Source organism: Lithobates pipiens, unplaced genomic scaffold (genome assembly GCF_037356315.1).
Source record: "Lithobates pipiens isolate NorthernLeopardFrog02 unplaced genomic scaffold, aLitPip1_a1.2 Scaffold_16, whole genome shotgun sequence".
Classification (NCBI taxonomy): domain Eukaryota; kingdom Metazoa; phylum Chordata; class Amphibia; order Anura; family Ranidae; genus Lithobates; species Lithobates pipiens.
In genome coordinates this window covers 235073764-235091982 of record NW_027507748.1, presented here as the reverse complement: position 1 = coordinate 235091982, position 18219 = coordinate 235073764, and the positions used below count along the sequence as shown (strand labels likewise).

General features: G+C 44.3%; 1 protein-coding gene across 4 annotated transcripts in view; it reads left to right on the top strand.

Annotated features, from left to right (window-relative positions):
• Positions 1–18219, top strand: part of LOC143982459 (C4b-binding protein alpha chain-like) — a 577061-nt gene that overhangs the window by 111010 nt on the left and 447832 nt on the right. For all 4 annotated transcript variants that reach the window (XM_077481180.1, XM_077481181.1, XM_077481183.1 and 1 more), the window contains exons 3-5: positions 4621–4806; positions 7350–7541; positions 7701–7797. In XM_077481180.1, the coding sequence (XP_077337306.1) occupies positions 4621–4806; positions 7350–7541; positions 7701–7797 (475 nt within the window). The remainder of the gene's footprint in view (positions 1–4620; positions 4807–7349; positions 7542–7700; positions 7798–18219) is intronic.

Below are 18219 nucleotides of genomic sequence, written 5' to 3'. Positions count from 1 at the left end.
AAAAGTGGTTGTAAACCCTTAAAACACACTTTGAAATACAGGTAAGCCTAGACTTGCCTGTAGGTCCAAGAAATATCTCCTAAACCTATACGTTTTAGGAGATATTTGCCCGAAGACAGCAGCGCACAGCGCAGCATTTTCAACGACGGAGCTGCCGCGCGTGTCGGCTCCCGTGCGCATGCACGGGAGTGATGTCATTGCGGCTTCGCCGAATGACAGCGGTGGAGCTGCAAGACCCCACAGAGAAGATAGATGCGCTGGACTACAGGGGACAGTGGTGACTTGGCTGGCTCCTGTGTCAGGTAAGTGACACATAATGGACTACTATGTGATGCATAGTAGTCCATTATGCTTTGCCTTTGCAGGGAATTAAAGGAAGTAAACTCATCAGGGTTTACTTCCTCTTTAAACTGAGATTTTTTTTTTACATTTTGATTGCTGTTACAGTAATGATCAATGTAACAGCAATGCTTTAAACCAGGGGTTGACAAATTTGCTTGGAATCTAGGAGCCAGCTAAAAAAGTTAGGAGCCAGGTCGGTGACGGCGATCTGGACCTGTCCCTGGCCTGACATGGAGACGAGTGAGGGGAAGATAGCCCCCAGCCCCCCACATATGAGATCACCTCTCATTGGACACACCGCTCGAGTGCTAAATGGCCGCTGTGATTGGTCATTTAGCATGATCTGTGATTGGCTGTATCCAAGGGACACGGCCAACACAGAACTTCCCCGATGCTCGCCCATGGCGGCGTGCAGAGGGGAAGTAAATAGGAGGATGTCTAGGGACGCCCTCCCGGCAATTGGTGTCCGCGCTGTAGACATCTTTCGTCTATAGCGCGGGCACGAAGTGGTTAACAAAAGAATGTGACTATTATTTCCGACATATTCCCGCTCATTTACTGCCATTTCCCTGCTAAGGGTTCGATCAGGTCCGCCTGAAAAACTGACAGGTGAACCTGATCAGACAGCCCTTGTGAAAGGGGTCAAGCAGGGAGGATTACAAATAATATTTTTTTTTTCCTTAATTAAAATAATTTTTTTTTTTACTTTTTACAAAAAAATACAAAAAAAAATATATATATATATATATATATATATATATATATATATATATATATATATATATATATATATATAATTAAATTAATAAATTTAATAATATATATATATAATATAATGAGAAGCCATTTACCAGCCTCCACACTCACCGTTGGGCAAAAAACAGGCAGGGGAGCTTCACTCCATTAGGAGTTAGCATTATTGGAATAGGGTGTAATTTCTACATCCACCACAAGATGGCGCCAGACTACCGAAAGATTTTAGAAGGCCGCAAAGCCGCGGCCTCAATTACTGGCCGGCGCGGCCCGATGGAATTGCGCGGCGGAGTTCGGGGTCCAAATGGAGACAGGATACCCCAGCAGCGTTGCCCCAGTCGCCAGGACACGAAATCTAGGCGCAAATGCGACCTGGAGACCGGGGTTTGTCGAGCCCTGCTTTAAACTGTCATGAATGGGACAATTCATAACAGCTGTGATTCATAGTGATCTGTGATTGGCTACAGCTAATCACATGGTAGAGTGCTTTGATTGGCCCAGGTACCATGTGATAGCCGTGGGCCAATCACAGCTTCACTGTATTAGCTGTTCATAACAACTTTGACATTGTAATGCTGTTAACTGGAGCGGCGTGCTGTATGCCCCTAACCCCGGAACAGGCTGGATGACGTACATGACATCATTGTGCCAAATGTAAATTAACCGTGTGTGCAGCTTAGTGTATATCTTACACAGGACTGTCAGCAGGCATGCCATTGCGCATTCTGTGCAACTTTAGTATAATGTACAATGCAATTTGGCCCTTTAGAATATGTAAACCACACCAAAACGCAACCCAGGTCGCACTACATAACCGTACTGCAAATCGCAAAAAAATTGCAGTGCAGTAATGTGAACTGAGCCTTAAGAGCTTGCTGTTAATGAGACGTTATTTCCCACTTTAGGGCACTTTCCGAGCCGTGTTGGTGGTACAGCATGGTAAAGTGCCTTTGGCCACAATGCCCATTGATTTCAATGGGCAGGGACGCGTTAGGAGTGGCTTATACATCGCTCCTAAAGCGCCTCAAAGATGCTACTTGCAGGACTTTTTTTGTCCTGCCAGCGCACCACACCCGTGTGAAAGCACTCGGGTTTTCACATTGGAGTGAGAGGAGAGGCTCTTTGCAGGTGCTATTTTAAGCGCTATAACGCCTGTAAAGTGCCTCAGTGTGAAAGGGGACTTAATGCAACATAACTCAACTCAGAAACACACACGTGCACAGGTATGAATGGGCCCTTAATGTCAACACAGGTTAGCTTTAAATTTCAGGAAGGTCATGACTTTGTGTCAGAGAACCATTTTAGCTGAATTGTTAACTTTTGTTTAAAATCGCCAATTTATTGCTGCAGGCATAATGAAATACAATCGCCCACGGGCATAGTTAACAGGAGTCACAATTGGATAGGGGGGCCAGCATAGAACCAATCCTCGTCATTTTTCTCCTGCAGCCGCTGAAAGCCTGCTTCTCCTCCTCTCCCTCCTGCAGGCATTCAGCAGCTGCAGGATGAAAATGGAGGGGATTGGTTCCTCAATATGCTGCTGCCCCTCCTATCCAGCTTCCTAATCTTTCTGCTGCTGCCCCAGTCCCCTTTGTGCTTCCCTGGCCCCTCAACCCGCTGCAGCCTTGTAGACCCCCCCCCTCCCCCTCCCCCCTCCTGCTGGATGCTGCAGGGGATATGTCAGGGTGGAGAACAGGTAAGAAGCGTAAATATGTCACTACCTATCATTGACTCCGTTCATAACTAAAGCATAGTAAACTGTGTTTACAGAGCTAGTCCTGTCCATTCATTCTGTACAGCTGAGGCTGCAGAGAAGGAGCTTGATGCATGTGTCCTCAATCTCCCTTCTCTGTCTCAAAGGTGAAAAATCAGAGGTCTGTTTAGACCCTGATATTTCACCAAAGCCCCCCAATGTGCTTCCAAAAAAAATTTAAAGAAATCATAAAAATAAAATTGTAAAAAAATAACCTAATGGTAAACAATAATGAAAAAAATAAAACAACAAAAATAAAAAGCTACCTACACCAGTGGTGGAATTACTAGGATCGCAATGGTTAACCAGGCCACTGGGCTTGGAGGGAAGGACCTCCTTGGCCGAGGTCAGTGGGGTCCTTCACAGTTTCTTGCATCAGGGCTCTGAAGGTTCTAGTTCTTCCTCTGCAATCCCTTTCAGTTGCCTGCATGTACCTCATATTACCTCTGCAAGAGCTGCAGAAGCCCCACAGTCCAAAATTTTCTAATATTAAAATATAATTTATTTTTCTTAGACTGACTCAGAGCAGCTTCTCTGACAGATCGAGAAATGTACAGTTTGTGAGAACCAAATTTAGGATTATCCTACTACATGCTCACCATCCAGAGTGGCAGAATGTTAATGCACATGGCTGTAGGTCATGATTTTCAGCTCTGGGAACTACAAGTAAAACAGAATTGGTATCTCTTTCAATGAAAACGTGTATGTTGCACTAAAATAGTATATACTGTATATGGGACCGAGATTTCTACAGTAATGACAGCCACCCGGTCCACTGCCAGCTATCACTGAAATTCAGCATTTACTTTCTAAAAGACAGAGCTCACCAGGCTCCTCCATGCCCTTATGTGACAAGTGCCAAGGTCCAGCAATGGGGTGCTCAAACACTGCTGATATTTGGGAGGATGCATGTTATCCAGTAATGAGAACTCCCTGGAGTACACCACTCCCATAGATAATTGGGTAGTGGTAAAGCACTGAAAAGAAAAAGATGCACGAGAAGCATGGCCTTTCCAAGATTTGCTACTTTTCATAATTACAATATAGTTCAGTATCTACCACACTTTCATATTTCATCACAGCATTATTATAGGTAACATGACCTGAAGGGAGGGATGGATTAGGACATGATACCTCATCAGCTGTTATCTGTAACTGTATGTATAATCTTTAATTTGAAGTGAAAATCCAGGCACAGACATTGATAAAAATTCTTAAGGGAAAAAAAGTTATCGCTTGTCGGGCCTTATAATTCCTTAATTTATGCTGGATACTACAGCCAGAGCTGTATTTGTCTGCTGCGCATATGAGAGCTGTGGCTTATACATTGAAGACTAAGGTCTCATTCACATGGGGGTGGTAAAAACAGGTGGTTTGTGGCATTTTTACAGCCCAGCTCAACTGTTCAATGATGTCTGAAAGAGGAATTACATTTCGCCATGTCTGCAATGCTTTGCTCAACTTTGCATCAAACATTATACAGCATGTTGTGTTTGTCAGACAGTTCCGCTATCAACTGCAATTCAAGTGAATAGGGCCACGCCATAACTGTATACTAAATGCTTGACAGGTGGTTGTGACACAGAATTTCAATAGAAAATCCCCTTTGAATTAAAGAATTTGGACCCCCCCCCCCCCCCCCCGACTACCTGGTTGCTGCTCTTCCGCCCTCTGAAAAGTGATGCACTGTTATTCTTGAATGATGAAATATTTGAATGAAGTAGTTTGTTAATCTCTTCAGCATACTTAATAAATTCTGCAATTATTTGTAGGTGATTGTGGTCCCCCTCCAGTTAAACCAAACACAAACCCCATTCAGGAGACATCTGGAACCACAGGTCAAACCATTGTTTACACATGTGATCGTAGTACTAGTTATTATGAAACTCCGGGAAAAAGTGCAACCATTACCTGTCAAGCTGATGGCACATGGACAAATATTGAAGATTTTTGTTCAAGTAAGTGTTATCCCTAATAGTGTAATCTCTACTCTTGTTTTCCTTGTATAGCATAATAATATGCTTGTGTTCTGTCACTAATAGTTCAGTGTGTATCATAATATCTGTCTATAGGCATTTATTTTTTATAAAAATTTTTATAAAATTCAGTAATCTGAAGTGTGGTGATGCTGAAATATCACTGAGCAGGCTTGAGTTGAAGGCATCATGCACACTGGATGTTATAAAAATGCCAGTGGCTTTAGCTGTAGTATGCCGTGTTATAAACTTGAGTTTTTCTGCATTTTTGCATTGCATTTTAGCAAAAACTATAATCCCACAAAATCTTGAGGCTCAAAAATGCAGATCGACACGTTTTGCCACGCTTGTCAGCGGTTTTTAGCGTTGGAGTGTTTATACAACTGAAAAACTCCTCTTCAAATGCAATAGTTCTGGGTGTTTTTCTAGCCTGAAAATGCCCCTGACAAAAAATGCTGATAAAAGCCTATGTTTTCATGGACACATAGGATAACATGCTGGAGAGTTTACTGGCTGTAGAAAAAAATGCCTGACTCCCAAAACAGAGTTAACACAAGAAGCTGTAAAGCTGAAGCAGAAAACATACAGTAGGTGTTCTCTATTTGCCCAGGCAATGTAATAGAGTTGGCAATATTTAACAATGACAAATCTTTTGGTTAAAAGGTTTGCACATATACAGTATGTATTTGCTTCTCTGCATCTCCTCTTCTTCAGTGTGTTTTTCTAGCCAAAACGCTATTTTTGCTTTTAGATACAGCAAGGCATGCTTACAGCTATAGACTTATTTCACACCTGAGGTATTTGAAGTGTTTTTACAGATTGTCTTCAACATTCGACATGAGGATACCTATTGTATCTTATAGTGCCTGTTCACACCTGAACATCTTGTTCCAAAAAGTACACAAGCTTCTTTAGGGCGGAGTTGTGTGGGAGTGCCTGAAAACCTAAAAAAAGCATGTAATGCTTGCTTTTTTTTATACGTTTTTATTGCCTTTTCTCCTAGTACCTGAAAAGGCTCAAGGCGAAGAAACCCAAGCGAACCTAGTCTAAATGATTTAAATATAGGCCAACAGTTTGGTCTCCCTTTATTTTGTAAAAAAAAATGTGCAAACGGTTATAACAAAAGAGTTAGAAGGGCCCAGCTCATGGGAGCATACAATCTAAAATAGAGGAGCAAGTGGTACAAAAGATAATCCTGTAAGGGATGATCTGATGGGGAAAGTAGAAGTACAGTTTTTAGGTAGGCTTCATTGAAGAAGAGAGTTGTCAGGGATTGTCTAAAGGCTTACAGAGGAGGCAACACAAATTGTAAATTTTATACCTGTGTAAAGTTTAGGGCCCATTTACACCCGCAGGCGCACAGTATGGTGAGTATAAAGTGGGCATGCTGGTGTGCACTTGCACTATGCTGCCTTTTAAAATGTATTTGTTGTTGCACATTGCATGAAAATGCAGATGTGCCTTATTATGCAGTACACACCAATGCACCTGTGTGGTGTGAACAATACACATAGAAACAGTTGTTTTCTGTGTGTCCTATCAACTTTAGTATTTATCTATTTTAGGCCGAAAAAGGATAAATTGTTATGTTTTGGTCAGATCATGTCCAATTTAAATAAGGACTTTTGATTTTAAAAATATTTTGGGATTATATCAGTTTTTTTTTTTTTTTTTCTTGAGGTTGTAAATCTAATCTCATAGGATTGCGTACAGTTCAAACATGTGACCGAAGGCAAATCCTACCAAAAATGAAATCCTTGTATAATCCAGTGGTCATCAACCCTGTCCTCAGGGCCCACTAATAGTCCTGGTTTTATGTATTACCTTGGGGAGATGCAGACTAGAATACTGCAAACACTGAGAAGCACATGATATCACCTGTGATCTATTTCAGTTATCTTGCAAACCTGGCCTGTTAGTGGGCCCTGAGGACAGGGTTGATGACCACTGGTATAATCAGAACATGCACATTTTACATGATCTAGTGACTGCTCTAGTGAAAAACAAGGAGGGTAATAATACAATCAAAAACAAGATGAAAGAGGATATAACTGCTAACTAATGACTGTTTTATTCCCCATTCACCTGCTTTTTTTTTTTTTCCTTTCTCTATAAGAGAATTGGGAGAACGATTGTTCGATTTTCCTTGTTTCACAGCAAATCGAAACCAATGAAGGAAAATTTGTATGAAAAGTCTCTAACAACAAAGCTTTTTTTTTTTATTGTTTCTGACCATGTGCAGTCTTTTGTTTTCTGATTTCTCTCGTATGAAAACGGTATACATTAAACAAAAAATGTTCATTCTGTTCCTGTAAGAGAAACAATTGGTGCGTGTCAGTTTGGAAATTTTTGCTCAGAAGGTTGGAATCAGCTGTAGAAAGTTGTGTGTACACTATAAACCGAAAATGTTCGCCTGATTTTCTTGTAGTGTGTACATGCCTCAATAGTTGAACAAATGGTGATAGTCTGCTATGTCATCTGTTTGTCTTTGTCTTTTTTTTTTTTTTTTTTTTTTTTTTTTTTAGGAGCTTGTGGTGTCCCGGACCGAATCGCCTATGCAGAGCCTAAACCAGGTGCTCTTAATCAGAATATTTTTCTTCCTAATGCAACAGTGTCCTATGTGTGTAGACCAGGCTATATACGGGTTCCTGGCAAAAAGAATTTATTAACTTGCTTGGAGAACTATACATGGTCGCATCCTGAAGAATTCTGTCAGCGTAAGTATATAAATTTTCTTAGCATCTGCTTTCCTGCTTTGTAAAGATAATGGCATGGACAGCTAACAATATACTCTTGTGTATTCTGAATAAACAGCTTAACAATATTCATTGATTTTTGTACACAATAGTGTTTGAATTGATATATTTTACTGGCAGGCAGATCATGTGGAAATCCTGGAGAAATCGATAATGGAAACATGGATGGTATAGACTTTATATTTGGATCTAGAGTGACCTATACATGCAATGAAGGGTAAGTCTTAAAACCGACTTGTTATTAAAAAGAAGAGCACTTTAAGACCCCTTTCACACCACACCGCCCATAGCGTGGGCGGTAAAACACCGCTATTTTTAGCGGCGTTTTACCACCGGATTTGCGGCGCATTTCGGCAGGTAGCGGGCGCTTTTACCCCCCGCTAGCGGCCAAGAAAGGGTTAAAACCGCCGGCAAAACGCCGCCATTGGGGTGTTACAGCGCTGCTCCATTGATTTCAATGGGGAGCGGTGAACACACCGCTCCAAAGAAGCTGCTGGCAGGACTTTTCCCTGACATCCTAGCAGCGCACCGCTGTAGTGTGAAAGCCCTAGAGGCTTTCACACTACAGACAATGGTGCAGCTTTTTTAGGGCGGATTGCAGGCGCTATTTCTAGCGCTATAGCGCCTGCAAAACTCCCTGGTGTGAAAGGGGTCTTAAAGTGCTCTTTTCAGAAGACTTGATTGGTGTAGCTGCTTTGCTTTATAATTATTTTGTGGCTAGTTTCAAAAGTACATACAGTATAGGGCCCTTACGTGCAGTCCATCTGCACATTGCTTGACCTGTGATTACACAGGTGAAATTAGTAATGCATCCCTGTGGTTGGGTGGATGTAAGGGGACTAGTCTGCCTATATCTGTGCACCTCTGGGTCCATTCTAGTCTATTGAGCTGATTGGAAATTGTATATAAAATACTCCTGCGCTGCCATATACTGAAAGAGTAACTCTACTTTTGTTAAAAAATAAATACAAATATTCCTCCATGGGTGATCTATGTACATTGAAAGGATTTTAACAAATTTTGTTGCTGATTCCTACCTTTTTGTTCTGAATAAATAGCTGTTTGTCTTTGTCCATGTGCCAAATGAATGTGAATGGAAGTAATTTTATAACTGTCAGTCAGCTGCTGCACGTGCAGGCTTCTAATCAAGAAAGTTGCAGGGTCTTGCCTCCCTTTGACCACTTGCCGACCAGTCGCAGCAGTCATACTGTGGCAGGTTGGCTCTATTGCATGAATCATTGTACCGGTACGGCACTTCGTGCAGTAGATATAGCGGGCACGTGGCTAGTGGCCGTGATGTCCACTGGCCACCTATGATCACTCCACAGAGAGGCAGAGCGGGGATCTGCCAATGTAAAAGCAAAGCAGATCCCTTTTCTGTCAGGGGAGTACAGTGTGATTGTTGGTTCCTAGTGATTAGGAACAGCGATGTTATCTGTACTCCCAGTCAGTCCACTCCCCCCCCACAGTTAGAAACACCTCCCTAGGACACAATTAACCCCTTGTTCGTCCCTAGTGTTAACCCCTTCCCTGCCAGTTACATTTATACACTAATCCAGTGCATTTTTATAGCACTGATTGCTGTATAAATGTCACTGGTCCCAACAAAGTGTTCTGATCTGTCCGCCACAATGTCAAATTCCCACTAAAAATCACTGATCATCGCCATTACTAGTAAAAAAACAATAATAATAAAAATGCCATAAATCTATCCCCTATTTTGTAGATGCTATAACTTTTGCGCAAACAAATAAATATATACTTATTGCAATTTTTTATTTTTTTTATTTTAACAAAAATATGTAGCATACATATTGGCCTAAGAAGAAATGTTTGTTTTTGAATTTTTTTGGGATATTTTTTACTCATAAAATCCTTTTCTCTGGAGTTCACTGACTGACAAAGCTCCTTTATTCTTGACCATCGGGTTGTTACGCCACCTTCAGGAGAGGACTAGGCAGAACATGTTAACATGTACAAAAAACAGAACTTTCTAGTTCCGCCCAAGGGGCGGTCCCTTCAGTAACATCGCCCAAGCCTGCTTTCTACAGCCTCAGTACGTCAACAAGCAGTATAACGTAATCATTAGGAGGGGGAGGTGCTGTGTCAGTCGGTGAACTCAAGAGAAAAGGATTTTACGGCGCGTACAAAAATCCTATTTTCTCTTAAGCCCCATACACACTATCAGATATTCTGCTGATATTTGTCTTCAGATTTACCAAAACCATATAATATGAGGTCAAATCTTAGGAGTTTCAATGTGTATGCAATCAGGCGGGCCCTTCTACTACATGGTTTTGGTAAATCTGAAGACAAAAATCATCAGAAAATCTGATGGTGTGTATGGGGCTTTAAGTTCACTGACTGACACAGCTCCTTTATTCTTGACCATCGGGACGTCACCAAGCAGTGTCATAATGAGAGCTGGGAAACGGCCTAAAAAACTTCACCCACAACCAGAAGTGCTTCCCAACAGGGGAGTCACCACCTTATCTATCTGCATCAGAACTTTTGGTTAACAATGCAATAGTGCATTATACTCAAGGTAACTGTATTTTCTTATCAAAAAAACTGAAAAAAATAAGTGCATTGCAACATTACACGGTCGACTGCAAAACTTTGCGGCCAAAACAGGCATCAGCCGATGTGCTTACATCTACTTTGTAGAATTTTGTAAAAGTGTGAACGGATGACCAAGTCGCCACCTTACACACTTGAGCGACTGGCGCTTGATGTTGGAATGCCCAAGAAGTTCCAATTGCCCTGGTGGAATGGGCCGTGACGGGAAAGGGGGGGCACCTGCCCCTTCAAGGTGTAGGCCTGTACCACAATCTATCTAAATGGTGGCCAACAAGACCTTTTTTTTCGGACCAGCTGCCGAAACAGGAGAGTCTGACTTCGGAAAGGGAGCCATGGCAAAAAAAAATGCACCTTTTAGAGCCCGGGCCACATCCAGGGCATGAAGGGTCACCTCCTTAGGATGTGTCGGTTTAGGACACAGAGATGGTAACACAATGTCTTCATTGATGTGGAACGCCAAAACCACCTTCGGCAGAAAAGAAGGTTTCCGATACAAAACCACATTATCCTTATGGATAACCAGATAGGGCGACTTGCAAGACAAGGATGGCAGTTCCGAAACCCTCCTGGCTGATGTTATGGCCACTAGAAAGACCACTTTCTGGGAAAGAGTCATCAAAGGAATTTCTCTGATATTCTCAAACGGCGGTTTCTGAAGCGCCAATTAACACCAGGTTCAGATTTCACGGGGGTAATGGTGGATGCACCGGAAGGCCTACATATCGGACCACCTGAACAAAGGTGCTCACTAGAGAGTGAGACTCCAGGGCTCGCTGAAAAAACAGCCAAGGCTGATATTTGTCCCTTAATGGTGCTCAAAGCAAATTTCTGGTCCACTCCACGCTGTAGAAACAGCAGGATCCTGGAAATGCAATAGGTGCGTGGACGCCATCCTTTCTCCTCACACATAGAGATATATGCCTTCCAGGTACGATGATATATCTTCTGAGAAGATTTCTGTGCTCTTAATATTAACATTGAAATCAGAGTCCGACAGGCCCCGATTTCTTAGCACCTGGCTCTCAACAGCCATGCCATTAAAACCAGCAATGGTAAAGCAGGATGGAGAATCGGACCTTGAGACAGAAGGTCCTCATGCATCGGTAGTCGCCAGGGAGCGTCCACAACTAGGTCGGCATACCATGGGTGCTGAGGCCAATCTGGGGCAATCAGAATTACTGGAATCCCCTCAGTCTCCACTCTGCGAAGCAGACGTGGTAGTAGCTTTATCGGAGGAAAGGCATAGATCAGTTGGTACTGACCAAATGAAGCCACCAGCAAGTCTGCCCAAGTCTCTCTTGTCCTGGATACGAATCTCGGCACCTTCTGATTGAGGCGGGAAGCAAGCAGATCCACATCTGGTGTGCCTCATCGCAGGCACAGTACCCTGAACACTTCCGGATGCAGCGCCCATTCTCCTGGGTCCAGCATCTGGCGAATTGGGTAGTCCGCCTGCCAGTTCTCTACTCCCGGGGGTTGCTCTGCCCACTGAAGGATATGAGCGACTTCCCGTGCTGCTGCCGAGCTTCTTGTTCCTCGAGGATTGACATATGCCACCGCCGTGGTGTTGTCTGACTGGATCCTGGTCGGACGCCCTCGAAGTCTCATTGACCATGTGGGCAGGCATAACCTGATCACTCATAGCTCAAGCACGTTGATCGGCTGGTGTCTATTGTGATCACTGTCCAATGTAGAGGTAGGAACGACTTCCCGAACCAAAGTGCCGGGGACCTTAGCCACCAGAGCAGGTAGCCCCTGACTGACTGGCTCACCTGAATTTGCCAATCCAGTGATAACGGAGATTTGTCCCATTTCGTCAAGATCTCCTTCTGAAAGACTCTGGTATGAAACTGGGTGTATGGCGCTGCCTCGAAGGAAGGCCACCATGAGCCCCAGGACTCGCATGCAGGAGTGTAGCGATGACCACCTGCGGTTCATGAACAGTTTTTTACCGTGGCTCAGTCTGCAGCTTATCTGAAGGAAAGATACATTCCTGCTTTCATGGAGTCAAGCAGTAAGCTTAGATACTCCAAACGTTGAGTCGGTATAAGCACCGACTTTTTTGGGTTCAACAGCCACCCAAAATACTGCATGGTTTGCATGGCCACATCCTCCTTTTAATTCGGAAACGGAAGATGCTCTCAAGAGGAGAGCGTCTAGGTAACCTATCATCGTGATCCAGCGTTGTCGCAGCAACACCAAAACTGGAGCCAATACCTTGGTAAAGACTTGGGCGGGGGGGCTGATGCCAAGCCAAAAGGGAGAGCCACAATCTGGTAGTGGGCGTCCCCAACTGCGAATCACAGAAACCTCTGGGTATGTTCTGGTACGCGTCCTGGATGTCCAAAGATGCCAGGAAGTCCCCTTGATGGAGTGTAGTGACTACTGAGCGAACTGATTCCATTACCTCTGTACTTTCAAAAAGCAATTGAGGGCTTTTAAGTCCAAGATTGGACGCACTCCTTCCTTTTTGGGCACTACAAACAGATTGGAGTGGAACCTTTCCACCTCTGGAACAGGTACTATTACCCAGTTACTTAGCAGGTCTGTGACCCCCCCCCCCCCCAGGAGGGCCTTTCCGGGAGCCGGGAGTAAGGGTGTGCTGGAAAGGAAGAATCTGTTTGGTGGCCAAAAGAGGAACTCTATCTTGTAGCCAGAGGAAATCAGTTTGCAGACCCATTGGTTAGACAGCCGAGAGGCCCACCAGGCTGCAAACTCCTGAAGGCACTTTTGCTTGCAGGTTTGTTAGGCTTGTGGTTCCAGGGACGCTTTTGTCCTTCAGAGGCCGTCCTGTTGGGCTGGGGACATTTAGCCAAACCCCCGGGCGGACGGAAAAGGCATTTGTGAGCGGAGAATGAGGGCCCTTGCCTACAGCGTGGCTCCTTAGTCTCCCTGGTCTGTGGGAGTAAGGTACTCTTCCCACCTGTGGCATTCTTAATGATGTCGTCCAACGAGGCTCCAAACAGCCGCTCACCAAGGCAGGGTAGATCTGTCAGGGCTTTCTTAGATGCCTGGTCCGCAGACCAGCATTTCAGCCAAATCAGGCGCCTCAGCACCACAGCTGACCCTGAAGCCCTGGATAACAGAGGGGGGGTATCTAGGGCCGCGTCACAAATGTACTTAAGGCCTTGCACTAACTGGTCTGTTAGTTCCACGCAGACAGGGGAAGCCTGTTGCTCCTCTAATTTGCAGTGCAAAAGTTTTGCCCACTCAGTAAGTGTCTGAGACACGAGTGTGGAGGCCAGTACTGATCGTATTGCTGACCCCACAACTGTAAACAAGGAACGGGCCACTGTCCGTGGGGTCCTTAAATGCAGGAGTCCCCTGTACCGGAAGAGCCATCCATTTTTTAAGAAGGCTCTCCTCAAAAGGGTAATGCACCACCATACTTTTTGGGACCGAAAAGGTCAGTTCGGTCTACTTCATTCATTGTATATGAACTTACTGAAATACGTTGGATACGGAAACACCTTAAATGCACGTGCTGGCTTACGGGACCTAAAAGGGACCACTACATCAGCAGAGGGATCTGCTGTATCCTGAATCTTCAACGTATCGTGCACAGCTGTGATAAGTGCTCCAACTAGCGCTTTGTCGTGCGCAGACCCGGACGGAGACTCATCCTCACTGTCCAATCTGTCCTGGTCAGCGTCATCTGAAACGACAGAGCAGGGGCCACCACTCTCAGAAGGGCCCGAGTCTGCATCCGAGCTCTCCCCTAAGGATGGGGGGGCAGGGTTCATGTTTTTACCACCTTTGCTCCCACACACCGCCTCCATCCTGGCAACGAACGTGTCAAGGACCGCCGACAAAGCCTCCAGAGGCACTGCATTGTTAGAAGGTGAGCCGGTTGCAATTGCCTGGAGTTCGAGGGAAGAAACGCCAGTTTCTGAAGCCATGCTGACTCACCCTGTCTACCACCTTTTGGGGACTTAAAACAGGTGAATAGTCCCACTCTCCTAGCTGCTGCAGGCTGAGGGTCCCCCACCGCAGTGTTCACCACCCTGACCGAGTTCTGCTCCGTTCAGCTAGTAGTGCCTGTGTCCTGTGTCATCTCCCAAGTGTCTGTGAGAAGAAACCGCGCTGTTCTGAGCCTCAGGGATCAGCGCTGGACATAAAAACCATGCTGGGCTACAACAACATGGCCACGGAGTATCCAGTATAAAGGACATAATCACAGGGAAAATGAACGCTGAACTACAGTAAAATGGTTCCTGACCATGCTTCTCCCTGAGTCGCACCAAACATGGCCGCCAAACAACTGTACACAGAGAGGGACAGTGAAAAAAGAGAAAATGGTGGCAGAACATTGCTATGGCGATCAGCATGTGCAGACACCCAAGAGCACAGCCACCTAGCGCAGCCCCCCACCCAAGGTGAGAGCCCCCAGGGGACCCCTAACTATATGGCACACACACACCGCTCGGTAGCCCATGCAGCATCCCCCACGGGGGGGAGAGGAGATGGGGACAGGGAGAGAAGAGAGGGAGGAGAGGGACCCCCGAATCTACCTCCCAGGGAATGCCCAACTGCTCAGCCCCACCGAGGCAGGGAGAACTGTACTTACCATTCCAGATGAGCTGGGGACATTCCATCAGACCCACTCTCGAAGAGTACGGGGTGGCTGCTGGCCACTGTGACTCAGGCATCAGTAGCTGGTCATGTGTGCCCCGGAGCATTGTGCTCACCGCCCACCCTGGGGCCTGAGGGGCATGTTGTGGCCGACCCAACGCGTAGCTATGGCCCGCACACGCCCACTGGCCAGGATGGGGAGACTACAAGGATAAGGGTATCCAGCCTGTCACCCAGCTAGCTGTTGATAGCAGATCACAGGATCTTAATCTTGCGCAAAAGACAAACTGCAAAAAAATCACTGATGGGCCCACAGGGTTCCTAGGTCCATCTCCTTCACTAGGTAGAAAAAAACTGAGGCTGCAGGAAGCAGGCTGGGGGGTTGTTACTGAAGGGACCGCCCCTTGGGCGGAACTAGAAAGTTCTGTTTTTTGTACATGTTAACATTTTCTACCTAATCCTCTCCTGAAGGTGGCCTTACAACCGATGGTCAAGAATAAAAGGAGCTGTGTCAGTCAGTGAACGTAAGAGAAATATTGTTTTCTTCAAAATTTGCAGTCTTTTTTTTTTTTTATAGCAAAAAAATTAAAAGCCGCAGAGGTGATCAAATACCGCCAAAAGAAAGCTTTTTGTTTGGAAAAAAGTACATCAATTTTGTTCGGGTTCAACGTCGCATGACCATGCAATTGTCAGTTAAAGTGACGTAGTGCCATATCGCAAAAATGGCCTTGCCATTAAGGGGGTAAATCCTTCTGGGGCTGAAGTGCTTAAACCTTATTTCCCTTTGGGAGTAACGCACTAAAAATTACATTTTTTGTTGCAGGAGATACTTAAAACCAGTAAGCCAATCACACAAGCAGGAACTTATAGGTTATAGGGGGTGTTCTGTACACCATTTGTGTACAGAATTCCTTCAGGTTGCCATATTGCATTTTACAGAAAATGACAGTGCTGCAGAATGAAAAGGAAAGATATTTTTTTTTTATAGTATTTAATTACAATATGACTTGTGTTGCAAGTGTATGCATAATAATAATAATATTTAGATGGTAGACGCACCAACTAGAATTAAAGCGTTACTGGATCTACTGATTGGCAACAATACATTTAAAAGAGCGTATAAAAGTCCTGGATAGCTTAACTCCAATGTAAAAATGCATATAAAAGCAAAGGATCATCATCAGCATTCAGACTTTATAAAGAATGCAACAAGAAATGTAAGGGAGAAATTAGGGTGGCTAAGATAGAACACGAAAGATACATAGCAGAGGAGAGCAAAAAAATAAATCCCAAGAAATTCCTTAAGCACTTCAGCCCCGAAACCAATTGTCAGCCTAAGGACCAGAGGTCTTTTTACAATTTCGCACTGCACTGCTTTAACTGGCAATTGCACGGTCATGCAATGTTATACCCAAACAAAATTTGCGTCCTTTTTATCCCACAAATAGAGCTTTCTTTTGATGGTATTTGATTGCCTCTGCGATTTTTTTATTTTTTAAGATTACAAAAGGAAAAAGACTGAAAATTAAAAAAAAAAAAAAAAAGAAAAGAAATTTCTACTTTTTGTTATAAGAAAAATCGAATGAACTAAATTTTAGTCATACATTTAGGCCAAAATGTATTCAGCCACATGTCTTTAGTAAAAAAAAAAAAGTCAATAAGCGTATATTTATTGGTTTGCGCAAAAGTTATAGCGTCTACAAACTAGAGTACATTTTCTGGAATTTACACAGCTTTTAATTTATGACTGCCTATCTCATTTCTTGAGGTGCTAAAATGGCAGGGCGGTACAACCCCCCCCCCCAAATGACCCCATTTTGGAAAGTAGACACCCCAAGGAAATTGCTGAGGGGCATGTTGAGCCCATTGAATTTTTTATTTTTTTTGTCCCAAGTGATTGAATAATGACACAAAAAACAACAACAACAAAAAAAAAAAGTTTACAAAAAGTTGTCACTAAATGATATATTACTCACAGGCCATAGTTATATGTGGACTTGCACCCCAAAATATATTCTGCTGCTTCTCCTGAGTACGGGAATACCATATATGTGGGACTTTTTGGGAGTCTAGCCACGTACGGGACCCCGAAAACCAATCACTGCCTTCAGGATTTCTAAGGGTGCAAATTTTTGATTTCACTCCTCACTACCTATCAAGTTTCGAAGGCCATAAAATGCCAAAATAGCACAAACCCCCCCCCCCCCCAAATGACCCCATTTTGGAAAGTAGACACCCCAAGCTGTTTACTGAGAGGCATGCTGAGTCCATGAAATATTTTATATTTTGCCACAAGTTGCAGGAATATTACAATTTTTTTTTTTTTTTTTTGCACAAAGTTGTCACTAAATGATATATTGCTCACACATGCTATGGGCATAAGCCTAGCCACATATGGAACCCCGAAAACCAAGCACTGCCTTCAGGATTTAAATATAAAACGCTACCAAAAAAAAAAAAACTGTTAGCGATCGCAGGGATCAGGCCTGACTCTGCGAACGCTGCAGTTATGCGTTTAGTGTTTTGTAAGTGACAGTGATCGATCGATCGATACTGCACTTGGGTGGGCTGGGCGGAGGGGCAAAACGCAGGTGCTAGCAGGTATCTGGGCTGATCCCGCTCACAATGCGTTTTTTTTTGGAACCCTAAACTGCTGGGGACGCTAGTATAGATCTGATCAGATCAGATATTGATCTGTTCAGATTCTATACCACTACGGGAGGTTTATGCTTTGCGCGTGGGTGTTAGCGGTACTGGCACTAACCTAGCGCTGCCTGGGGCGACGCAGACCCTGACCCTAAAACCTAATTGATATCACCCGCTGGGTGACCAGGGGTTTAAACCTTTATTGGGTAATGGTGGGTGCCCTGATGCTATAAAAAGCAAACTAACTAACCAGAGTCACCCGTAACACTTATACGGTGATCACTGGTGAAAGGGTTAACTAGGGGCAATCAGGGGGTTAAAATCTTTATTAGGTAGTATATGGGGGTCCCTGACGCTATATAAAAACCTGACGGGGAACCTAAATAACTAACTGGCTAACCAGCATCACCAGTGGCACTTATATGGTGATCGCTGGTGAAAGGGTTAACTAGGGGCAATCAGGGGGTATTGGGTAGTATATGGGGGTACCTAGCGCTATAAAAACCTGGAGGTGAACCTAAAAAAAAATAACTAGCTACTTAGCGGCACCAGTGACACTAATGCAGCAATCAGAAAAATGATCGCTTAGTGACACTGGCAAAAGGGGGTGAAAGGGTTAACTCTAGGGGCAATCAGGGGGTTAAACCTTTATTGGGGGGTAGGGGCTACCCTGGACCTAACACTAACTGCCCTGACAGTTTTTACTGTCACAACTGACACTAAATGCAGTGATCAGTAAATATATGATCACTGCAATCAGTGACACTGTGACTGGGAGGGATGGGGGGTGATCGAGATGGGATGGCCAGAAACCAACGGCCATCCCCTCATCCCGGATTGC